Source organism: Lepidochelys kempii, chromosome 5 (genome assembly GCF_965140285.1).
Source record: "Lepidochelys kempii isolate rLepKem1 chromosome 5, rLepKem1.hap1, whole genome shotgun sequence".
Classification (NCBI taxonomy): Eukaryota; Metazoa; Chordata; order Testudines; family Cheloniidae; genus Lepidochelys; species Lepidochelys kempii.
This window is the reverse complement of record NC_136384.1, coordinates 79,656,320-79,669,084: the sequence shown is the minus strand read 5'-3', so window position 1 is coordinate 79,669,084 and position 12,765 is coordinate 79,656,320. Positions and strand designations below refer to the sequence as shown.

Here is a 12,765-nt window from a genome sequence, read left to right as displayed (position 1 = left end):
GGTTCAGCCTCACTTACAGATCCTGCAGAGGGATGGTATGAGGAGACTGGCTATATGCCATTGTAGGCAATCTGCTACTGCTAGCAGAAAATATCTCCATCAGCTGCTGACGGGATACTAGATGCGAAGGGCTCTGAGTGACTACAGAGAATTCTTTCCCAGGTGTCTGGCAGGTGGGTCTTGCCCATATGCTCAGGGTCTAACTGATTGCCATATTTGGAGTTGGGAAGGAATTTTCCCCTAGATCAGATTGGCAGAGACCCAAGGTAGAGGGGATTGCCTTCCTCTGTAGCATTGGCACGGGTCACTGCAGGTTTAAATAAACTATTGTAAATTGTGGCTTTTCTGTAACTTGAAGTCTTTTTAAATCACGATTTGAGGACTTCAGTAACTCAGCCAGAAGTTAGGGGTCTATTATAGGAGTGTGTGGGTGAGGTTCTGTGGCCTGCAATATTCAGGAGATCCCTAGATGATCATATTGGTTCCTTATGGCCTTAAAGTCTATGAATCTATGAGAGATTACTGAGTCATACAGCGTCTTCAATGGCTCTAGACTGGCTGAAGAGACCTCTGTCCCAGGATACAGCAATCATGTCAGTGACTAGCTGGATTTGACTTCCAGTAAGAGAACTAGTGTGCCAAGGGCCTATTTGCCTTGAAGATCTCTGGTGATTTGCTCTGAAACCCTGGATACTGAGAGTGAAAACCTGAAGAAGACAAGCTTATCAGGTAAGGTTATTACAATCATGGCGCAAGCAATGAAGTTATTAACTTCACATATGTACCTGAGATTGGAAAACCTTATCTTGGTGGTGTGATAGAGCAAGGATGTATTCACTCCATGTCAGTGCCAGCGATCTGGAGTTTCTACAAGCTAGGCTGGACATGGAGTTAAGTACCAGCTGCTTCAAGGTTCAATCATCGGCAGTAGCAGCTTTCAGTGCTTGGACAGCAGCATTTCCATAGGCAGGGACCCTGATTTGTTCAGCTTTCTGAAGGCTTTTCATAAACTGAATCTAGTAGTGCATTGCCTGTTCCCTGAATGGCATTTGAACTTGATCAGCATCCTGAAGGCTCCTCCTTCAGACATCTGAGGAAAATATCTATGTACATTTCTTTTCCTTGTTGTGGAATGCTTATCTGGAAGGGTTACAGAACTCCAGGCACCTTCAGGCAAAGAACCATAACTGATCCTTCACTGGGACAAGCTTGGGCTTAGAACTCTTCATAATTCAGACTCAAGATATCATCAGACTTCCATATGAAACGGGAGTTAATTTTATATACATTCTGCCCAAACCCAAACAGTAAAAAGAAAGGTAGACTCATTGTCTTGCTGTCCCGAGAGTGGTGTGAATCTACAGAGACCTTGTCTACACAGACACTTTACAGCGCTGAAACTTTCTTGCGCAGGGGTGTGAACCCTCCACCCCACCCCCGAGCGATAGAAGTTTCAGCGCTGTAAAGTGCCTGTGTAGACAGTACACCGGTGCTGGGAGCCACTCCCCTCGTGGGGGTGGGTTTTTTTACAGTGCTGGGAGAGCTCTCTCCCAGCGCTGGTGCCGCAACTACAGACACGTTAAAGTCCTGCCGCGGCAGCGCTTTAACATTGGTAGTGAAGACCTACCCTTAGATTTAGGGAGTTTCAGAGACTGTTTATTTTGCACTAGAGAAGGCAGCCTGAGGTGACCATTTTGAAGTGGATCAGGAAAGCTTATGTTACTGTGGAGAAAGGTCGTGACAGAGACTTTTAAGGGATACTCATCCCAATCAATGGGATTTTCTTTGGTTGGGACAGGAGAAGTATCTTTATTAGAAATTGGCAAGGTGGCCATCTGGCCATCATCCCATGCCTCTGCCAAACATTGGAGTTGACAAACAGGCTTCTGCAGATGCAGTCTTTGGCAGCAGAATATTGCAGGCAGCTGTCAAATGCTAATCTGTCCCATTCTAAAAAGGGGTGAGCTGCTTTGGGAAGTGCAAGCATCTGGACTTGTATAGAAGATCAAAGGAAAAAGAGGATTTTTTTACCGTTGCCTGTTAATCTTCTTTTTTTAAGATCTTCTCTTCTGGTCTTGAAGTGCTATCTGTGTAGTTTAGCATCTATTATTCAAGTTCATTTCTGCATGAGAATGTATTGAAAGGTTTTCGTTCGTGTTGTGAATGATCATTAACATAGTTGGTTTCCTGTGTTTTCAGTCCAGTTTTTTGAAACAACTTTTGAAGTGTTCATCTCAAATCTGAGAGCTGGGTAGAGCCTTATATGCATATGAGGATATGTGATCATCAAAATACTTCTGTGTATTGTATGTATTTGGCAGTTGGGAGGAACTATAACCCAGCTGTTGGACTGTTACAGTAAATCTTGAAGATGGGGGAACTGACCCTTTTTGTACAATATCAAACTTGTACAGCACTGAGGATTTTAAGCAACATATGTAGCTTACAAAAGATTTCTTGATATTTCCCATACATATTTCATAACATTTTCCCCAATTAATGTTGAGAAGAATATTGGTTTGTTTTACATTGTCTTTAGAGAGCACTGCAGTTGAGTAGTGACCAAAGCTTTCAAAATGATTGATTAAAAAGCAGCTGCACTTTACATTTGGTTATTTGGTACCCGAGTCTGTTGAGCTACTGTGTCAGACTGGTTAGGTTGGGTGGATTGTTGAGAGTTACAAAGCTGATAGTTAGTTATTTAAATATGAGATATGTGAACTGAGATTAAACTGAGATTTTTCAGATGAGCCTGAGATTATTCTTCTGTGGTGACGATGAAGGAATTATTTCATATGGTCAGTTTCATTAAGTGGGAGAATTAGTAGGGAGAGCAGTGGTTTTTAGATCTGTATCTATACATTCTTGGTCAGTTTTTCTCCTCTCATACTTGTTTTCCCATTATTTAATTCCATTAATTTCAACAGAATAGCTCCTGCTATTTATACACACCGTAAATGGGATTAGAATCAGGCCTTCTGGGGCCATTGTTGTTTCAGTGCTCCATTGACGAAGGAGAGGCATACTTTAAAGTAAAACCAAGTTAATCTTTGCTTGGCCTTGGAATCTTGGAAAGGCATTTGGAGAAAAGGAGAGCTTGCTTCAAGGACAGATTATTCAAGCTCCCCCAGCCCTACTTGAGAAGCGGTGGTTTCATTAAATGTGAGCTAATACATCTGTATTTTTAAAAAAAAAAAAAAAAAAAAAAAAGGTGAATGCTGCCGCCAGTATTAATAGTTGCCATTTTCTTGTATATTGCAGTCCTCCTTGCAGGCCTTTTTTTTTTTTTTTTTTTTTCAAAATGGAGGGTGTGTTTTGGTAAGGGTCATGCTTTCATTTTCAGACATGCCATAAAATGACCCATAAAATGTCTTGGAACCTTTCCTGCCTGGAAAAAAAAGTTTCTTTCCCCCAGCCATGCTGCTGTAGTTATCACTGGAAGTGTTCAAGCTAGATTTGTCTTGATTTAAAAGAGGAGGTTTGGTGTCAGAGTGTTCTCCGTAAAGGGCCTTCAGCTTGGAATCTGCTTCTCTACCTTGATCCGAAATAGATCAGTTCTGTTGATCTTCAGAGCGTTCTCTGAGGGACATCTGTTCACTCAGACTTTTTCAAAAGGGGCGGGGAGAATCATGATCTGTTGACCCTAATTCAGCAAGACAGTTGTCATGACTTCAGTGAGACTATTTAATTACTTATAGTATGAACCTGCTTATGTGCTTTGCTGAACCAGAGCTGATCGTCGAAGTTTTGTTGGCTATTGTATAGCTGCTAATAATTTATTGTGTTTTTGCAATTTGTGTCAAGAACATCTAGAGTTTCAGCAAGATACCTTTTAAAAATATTTAATATGTTTAAATAAATAAACTTAATTTCCAGGTAACAGCAAAGACATATGTTATGTCTTAATAATGTTTAATAATTTAAAGTAATCTATTTACAGTCTCTGAAAAGGTCAGAACATTTTCATTAGAACAAAATTCTAAATCACTTTTCGATCACCACAACCCCAGGATCCATGGGCTTGTGTACAGTCCAGATTATTTTTTCATCAGCATGGGTTTCCACAGGTGTAGTGAGGCCCTTGGAGACATACTTCCTTTCTACAGGACAGAAGGCCTTATCTTTTTTTACAGAAATTCAGTGTTTTTTAATGGAATCCACCCTGTAGGAGAGGCAGAATTTTAAAGCTCCAAAACTGTACTTCTGGAGATTAGTGACTGCATCAGAAAGACTGGCTGTCATGCATAGAGCTTAATTTCAGTATCTAAAATAAAACCAATGAGAAATTGAAGGAAATCTGCATACATTAAGAGCTTCACATGTGTTTCCACTTAAGATGACATTTCTTCTCTCTTAAAACTCTCCCACCCAAATACAGTCACCAAGGCATTCATAGTGCAGCCACCAAAATGTCTTTTTGTCATTTTCAGCTGGAGATGTGCTCACTGGAGCACTTACTATCCCTTCATTGGCAGACATTCTTCATTCGCAGTCAGCTTTCTAGTCCTGAGAACCACCACTGCTTGATACAATCAAACTTTCCGCGATGGAAAGCGGCCACAAACAACACTCCAGTTTTGTAGCCTTCATTATTAATCAGCTCTCAAAAGCCCTTGAAATACAGTGAATGTAGAAAATATTGCTTTACTATTTCTGTACATTTTTTAAGCCCTTTGATTATGTACATTAAGAGCTACGATCTGTGTAAATAACCTTCCTGTGTTTCAACTCCCCCCACCCCTTGGAATCTCTTGTGCGTTAAATAGCAAGGCTACTGCTCCGTATGTACCAGCACCTGGGAATAATCATGCAAAAATAACAGTGAGAAATGGCAGAGCGTCTGTTCTTGACATTAACTTTCTTCAGGTTGACAGACTGCCACCACCAGATGTTAAACTTATGTGCCTTTTTTCCACTGGAGATGGCGGCCTTCCTGCCTCTCTCTTTTTAACTCTAATAGATTACATCAGTGCCCTTTTGAGCATTCATAAAAAAACACTTGTGACACCACACTAATCACTGAGAACTATTGCTTTATGATTATCAAGCAACCTTTTAAAATAATTTTAAAATATTGGAAACTGGAGCACTGTTGAAGCTCCACACCACTTTTATTATGAGTGAGGAAATGTTCACCTCAAGCACAAATTCAAAAGGACAGTACAATCTTTCTATTTACCAGTGATTTTTGTTTTATATTAATTCCACAGAGCAATCTTTCCTTTTATTGTAATATTCACCTTGCAGCTTTTCCCCCCTCCTGGTTCCTTATGGCTGTATTGTATTTTTAACAATAAAGTCTAAATATTTATTAGTAAGTGGAGAGAAACTAGAACTGAATAAAACTGTTTATATCAATAGCTAAAGGGGTACACTATCAAATATGCACTTTCCCCCCATTCAATTGTTTGTAATACTTTGGAAATGGAAAAACAAAGTCTGCCATATTGTCTTTGTCCATTTATAATATGTCCTTTTTTTCTAGTTCTGCAGAAGCAAAGATTTAGTGTTTCTCCTCTCTTTGTGATGAGTACATCCTATGGAAGAATGATGTCATCTATGACACAGGAATTTTCCCAGCTGCAAACCATCAGCCCGGCAATTCATTTAGCATTTTTCAATTTTATAAAGGCACAGGGCTCAAATTCTCCTCTGCAGCTGAGCTGCACTCAAATAAGTAGAGGCTTATGTGTGTGCATTTATGACTTCCTGATTCTGTGCCAGTGTGAAGTAGAGCATCTTAGGAGCGCCTCTACTTTTATGTCAATGGCATATGATCCCCAAGGCATCTTATACCAGGAGTGGAGATTCACCATGCAGAGCTACACTCGGATGGCAAGGGTAGCAATGGCAGGAGCCAGTTCCAAGGGCTCTGCCTCAGCTAGTAGTTCCCCTCCACCAGCGAATTATCTGCTGGCAAGGTACTGTCAGGATCTATGTAGCGCAGAATCAGTGTCTTTTGAATGCTGCTTATACATAGATATTCTTTTATTTCATATTTAGTTCAGGGAAATCTTGCAATGATCATCTATTGGGGAGTCAGCTGGTAGTTGACCTGCCTGCTTCAGCCCATGGTACAAAGCTTTCTTGCTTTTATTATTGCCTACCTCTGCAAGTTTGATGGCAGAAAGATAAGCATAAGGATGCTAGGCTCTGATTCTGTAGTGTATCACATCATTTTTATGCCATAATAACACCACTGAAGTCAGTAGACCACCCTGGTGTAAACATGGTGTAAATAAATGGAGAATCAGGCCTTCAGTTTTACAAATTGCTGTAATATTTGCATTCTTTGATTTTTTTTTTCTTCTCCATGTGTAGTGTTATCTTGTATGAAACAAAATTTAGTTTCTTGCAGTAACGGTTTAAAAATTAATAGCGTATAATATTTTTTTAAAAAGTGTGTGCAAATTGCTTTTGTGCATGTAGGTCAGACCATTACTTATCCTGCTTGTACATGCAAATGCATTTTATATATACATAACTAACACATGTTGAGAAATGCAGTTACAATGCAAAAAAATTTATACATGCAGAATTGTGGGTAAAAATTTAGACTCTGCTTTTTGGAAGTTTGGTCCACTATGTTTTTAGCTCAGAGATGTTATTAGTCCTAATGTGATAAGTATGTTGGACAAGAATTTGATCTCAATTACATCACTTACCCCAGTCTTTAAGGTGCCACCGGACTCCTTGTTGTTCTTGTGGATACAGACTTACACGACTACCCCTGATACTTGGTTTACCCCAGTATAACTGAGATGAGAATCCAGCCAGTTATCTTTACATTTCATCTTGTTCGTGCCCTTGCAATCATAATTTTCTTCCTATATGTTTATGAACAATTAAGACCAAGAATAAGTGATTTTTAAGGAAATAGTTTCAGTCCTTACATATATTCAGAATTGTGTGCATAGCTGGAGAGTGTCAATTTTCAATTGTATGAATGATGATTAAAAGAGAAATTGGCAGTCTTTGTTGTTAGAACAGATTACAATTTTTAAAAGTTTTTCGTCATTTCATATTTGATTAGATTTTCTCATAATGAAAATATATAAATAATATGGATATTAGCATGTGCTCTCTAATCTCCCTCCCTCTCTGTACATTTGTCAACTTGGCTTTAAAAGAGTAACCATCAATGTGAACTTTGATCTGCTTTAAGCTGCATTTACATGAAACATAAATCAAAACATATAGGGATGTGACTTCTAAATATCTTCTCTCTTGGGCATTATTATCAGGGATGCAGAACAGTAAAGAACATAGAGTTAAAGAAATTTTATTACAGGTTTGAAAGCAGGAAACTTTTAACATTCAGATGGGTGAAGTGTTTCTTGGTTGAGTCTTGGCTCAGATGGACCAAATGAACATTAGTTTATCCTTTTAATGTACGATTGTATAGAGGATTGTTTAACTAACATAAACGCAAAGCTGACAGGATGCCTGGTTCAGCTGTTTAACTGGGAGCTCATTTCCTCATTTTTTTATTTCCATTTTTATGTGAAGAAGAGAACATTATGTCCACAGTAAAGTACTGAGCTTCTGAAGTGCTTAAGAGTGAATATATGACTGAGCATGCAGAGTGGAAAACTAAAACAAATTCCCATCACATGATTAAGGACTTTGCTAGGTTAGACCAAAATGCTCAGTACCTTGCAGGCTCAAGCCCCAGTGCAGAAAAATCTCCTGTTGCACAGGTATAATTAACATACTGCAAAAATGTGGTGGTGTTTTTAAATCAGCATATAGAGTAACTGTCTAATTAATTTTATTCTTCTAAAATCTATGTGTTGATAAGCCCTATAAATTAGCTGCATAGTTGTGATTGTTAAAGAAGTCATAATCTCTGACATTGTAAGTGCATAGATAGTAGACAGAACTGTGTCGGAGTGTTATCGGTTGGATGAGCCTAATAATGTGTTTTAAAAGCTGCAATGACAAGAGATCATGTTTCATGGCATAGGGGTGTTTGAGTTGTTCCATGTACATCACTTCTGTATGGTCTACAGAAAAACAAGACATTTCTATGTCTTTATGCCTTCATAAATGTTTTTCTTAAGGAAGAAAAATGCTGTTCCCAGTTTGCAAAACTAATTTCCTTCCACAAATCAGTCTTCTGCCAGAGGCAAGAAAAACAGTGGTTTTAATTCTTTTTTTATTTCATGCTAGTAATCTAAGGCTGCAGGGAATATTCTTTTAGAACTTTAGTGTTTTGTCTTGTTTAGCAAGACAGATTTTTCTATAATTTTTTCATATGCAGCATGTGGGATCCATGTAAAAAAAATGGAGAGTGCAAGACTGAAATCACGCTATGATATACTAAATACCTATGTACTCTAAAGCTGATACAATTCTAAGCAAACTGATTTTAAAAAAAAAAAAACATCTTTCAGCACCATTATAGTAAGTTTGTCTGTTGTTTTCAGGTTGACCCCCTGTTTACAGTGCCTGCACCTCCACCTCCAATTTCCAGCAGTATCACGCCTCAGATTCTACCTTCCTACTTTTCCTCATCTTCATCCAATATTGCTGCACCAGTTGAACAGCTTTTGGTACGGACTCGTTCAGTGGGTGTAAATACTTGCGAGGTTGGAGTAGTAACAGAACCGGAATGCCTTGGACCCTGTGAGCCTGGGACCAGTGTGAACTTGGAAGGGATTGTGTGGCATGAAACCGAAGAAGGTAAATTGTGTGTGTTTGTTTGTTTGTTTTTTCCCCATTAGGCTTGTATATGAGAGAGGTATATTAGGGGACTCACTCTGTATTACCTGTCTGAGGTGGTACAAGACTATTCATCTCCCATCACCTGTGGTGTCTGTCACAGTTTTATAAAAAACCTAGTGAGACTGTTCATTTCCTTAAAAACATTATTGTTAAAGTGTTGTGCTAACTGTCTTTGTATAAGCCGGAATGATCATTTAGTGATGTAGTTAATCGTTTCCTATCATGGTATTCAGTAAAACATAATATTAACAAATCATTAGCAAAATAGAGTTTTATTATATGTCTTTCTTGAGGGGTATGTATATTATGAGTGCTCCTATGAGTAGTACAGGTGAAAACTGTAAAACAGCAATTCTGGCCCCAGGCACCTTGATCGATACTGCATGTTTATATAATAAAAGCTATTCTAAAGACTTGTATTAAAATTATTCCTATGTTATGTTATGAATTATTTGCATTTTGCTGGTTTGAAACATGTTTTAAGGAGAAAACATTTTTGTTTTAAAAGGAATGTTCCCTTGGTTGCAGAAGTGCTAGCTAAACCAGTCTGATTTCTCCAATATCCTTAGATGGCACTTGGCCATATAGGAGTGCTGTAGAGCTTTGGGGAATATGAGATGCTGATTGGCTGGTGATTTAGAATAAAATAAATAGAGAGAGGATTATGCTGCGATATATGCAGATTTTTCCATTTTGATTTCTAAAAGCTCATTATTAAAATTTGAGCTTCCTGTTGTTAGTTATAGAAATACTGTGTGTGTACTTTAAACCATTGCAAGTTTTGATGTAATAATAACTGTAATAAGGTATTTCCCAAATTATGTCTAAAAGCGACTAAAAGATACTATTGTTAGTATTGTCTCCTGTTTGTTTTGAGGTGGTTTGTAGTGTTTAACTCTGCAATGAAAACCAGATTATTTATAAAAGTACATAATGAAAGAATACAAAAGTGCATCAGTTGATAATATATCCTGACATCCGTGGAATATAAGCACAATGGCATTTGGTTCTTTGCAATGATATATAAGGCCTCCCCAAAGTGCTTTACAGTGTCCTCTGAAAAATCAATATAGAGAGTCAGATTTACCTACTTTTGTATGCTCTCATCCATCCATTTTTCTCTCTCCGTATATCTACAACATATTAATAAAGCAGATTGTTTGTAAAGCACAGTATAAATTCTGTTTTAGAATATTCCAGCAGAGATGGCTGTCCTTAGCAGCTACAATCTTCCCATTACGGGTCTGTATTAACCAGTGTTGAAACGTGTGGGTGTTAACTGTGGTGACTTGAAAGAGCAGTAGTTCTTAATAATGTTATTCTTGCTGAATCTAAACTTCTGACCCCCACTGACTTTAAGAAGCCCTCCTTGTTTAAGGTCTGAGGCCAGAAATATGGTATTTTATAAAGTTCTAGTACACTTGTGAGGATGACATTCCATCTGCATTCTCTCAGTGCTCTACCTGTTGTTTATTAAAAATTAATGCCCAAATATCATTAACCTCTCTCCATCCTGCATAAAACGCTCTTCTAAAACAATTGAGGAAGCAATGAAATTGTGAAATAGTTTTTGAATGCCTATGAATCTTACTATGGGTAAACAGATATTATGTGGCGGGGTTGCAGGTGTAAATGACTACATGCAGTGCAGGGAGGTACAGAATCAGGCTCTTACATGTAAACTCTTCAGGGCAGAGGCTGTATCTTCATGTCTATGGATAGTGCCTAAAAGGTTGTGGATACTGCTAGAATAATGATAATACTAGCAACTCAGCAATGGTAGTGTAGCTTGAGCCTAAATTGTGTGGAAAGAGTAAGATAATTTGTATGGTTCCCTCTAGGAAAAAAAAACGAAAAAATTCAGACCCTGCTTAATGGAATATATGATTACTATATCTGGATGTTTGGTTATTCTCTTACCCTTTCCAAAAACAGTGTACCAGTAGAACAGATGATTAACTTTCCTTTATAGTTTAGTTTTGACATTTGGAGCACAGGTGCACACATGTATTTAGCTGTTTTCAAATTTGCTCAGACTTCACGTTTTCACAGAAGGTCTATATTATAGCTCGCATGAATCGATGTTTGCTGAAATTTGTCATCCTTTTATGAATGCAGGGTACACATGTGCCTTTTATTTAATTTAAACATTGGGTTTATTATCAGGTGTCTATTTTTTTTAGTTCTGATTTCGACTTTTAATTAGGTCAAAGCCTGACCTTTTGCACTACTGCTTTAAATCTAGAGGAACTCCATTGAAGTCAATGAAGTTATTCTGAATTTTCACCAAGGTAACTGAGGTCAGAATCTGGTCCATTGTTTATAATGCACAGTTGAAATTTGGGTTTCCTTCTTTCCCATTCGCTTCAAAGCCCATTACAAAAAATTAAAACCTACACTGTTTTTTTTTTTCAAGGCACAGTCGAAAGAGTTGTAACAGACTAAAGTATGTAAGAACTTGGACAAAGGTCAGAAATTATGAGAAATTTGAATAATTTTGTATGTAATTAGCCATTTGGTAAAACGAGTTGCTTAATGATCAGCATGTGCTTGTAGGATGTCTGCACACCCTACATTCTTCTGCATATGGGAACTATGAACCAAATGTGCTTGCTGAGGAGCTTTCAAACGCTAGCTGTGGGAATGCAAATACAGAGAGGATGTGGCGGTTACAGCTATAATGAGAACAGTTACAGTGGGTAAAGGAGATGAACTGATATTTTATTTGGCATTCTTTACTAAGTCTAATCGTACTTTTCTAGACAAGGGGGAAGTATACTTGAGGATTCATGTTTTGAGGATGGCTAGTATTTGAAATAACTGGTTCCCTTTTAGGATCATTACACAAAATGTAACATTCTGCATGTTCTGCTGCATTTGTTCTCTTTTTTTAGGTCATAAGAAGGCTGTGGTTTTATTAGTCTTGTTTTTAGGGTAGCCAGTCCAAAGCAAAAAAAAAAAAAAACACATAGGATTTCAAGCAATATTGTGGCTGATACAAAGAAAATTTTTGTTACCCTATTTTTCATTTATCCCAGGCCAATCAATCCAGTTAGTTTGATCAGAAGATTTCATACATAAGACCATTTTTTCCTCTGAATGTTTCAATTTTAGGATGTGGGAAGCAGACAATTGAAATCTGTCACATTTTATGATGGAGCTTTGTAACTAAATGTGTCTGTGATTTCACCAATATAATTTTTACCAAATGATGGTTATCCGATGGGTATTTCTTAAATGGTCCATGGGTGTTCAGTTTGCACACATGTGTACTGTAGGCATTTACTGTTCTCATCTGCATAATCTCATTGTTTGGCTGGGACTTGGAATGTTTTTAATTGTTGTGGAGGAAAAAGGAAAGAGGAGAACTGGTGGGGCTACTTTCTAGTAGTGGTATGAGGAATTATTTATAGGTAAGTCAACCTGAAACTTGGCAGATGATGTGGATATTTGATACTATAATACTATAAACTACCATTTTAGGAACATAAAGAATCACTGATAAACAGCAGTATGGTTTGGCTTTGTTTTATTTGTATCTAATATTGGACATTTTCTCTTGGAAACAACTGTTAAGAGTGCGTATTTTTAAATTGAGAAATAAGGTTAACCTTGAATGTTTTAATTAACTTCTGTTAAAATGGTTCTGAAGCGTGCAAAAAGGCAGTGGGCTTCTTGGCTCATACTGCTTGGAGGAAATAAAAATCGCCTAGAAAAAAGGGAAAACCACTTACCAACTTTCTAAACTGCTTAGAGGTTGTTTTTATTATTTTGTTTCTCACAGTCAGTTGCCCTGGGTTATGTCCTGCTTTTGGTTCTGCATCTAGCAGTGGAGTCAGCTGTTAGCTGTGAGAAGTACTTATACTGATGATTACTTGTTTGCCTGAAAATGAATCAGGAAACAGCCATCAGTCACGTTGCTGCCTTTGTGTGCAGAACAAGCTGTCAACATGTGGTGTTCAGGTTCTCACATTGCTGGATTGACAGTCTTCCTCTTTGTGGAGTTTGGGTACAATTTGTTTTTGTCATTATAGAATA

At 37.8% G+C, this 12,765-nt stretch overlaps 1 protein-coding gene across 3 annotated transcripts in view; it reads left to right on the top strand.

The window, feature by feature from the left end:
• The window catches only part of ZNF608 (zinc finger protein 608), a 106,599-nt gene that overhangs the window by 39,538 nt on the left and 54,296 nt on the right, over positions 1 to 12,765 (top strand). For all 3 annotated transcript variants that reach the window (XM_073344840.2, XM_073344838.2, XM_073344841.2), the window contains exon 3: positions 8,430 to 8,685. In XM_073344840.2, coding sequence (XP_073200941.1) covers positions 8,430 to 8,685 — 256 coding nt within the window. The remainder of the gene's footprint in view (positions 1 to 8,429; positions 8,686 to 12,765) is intronic.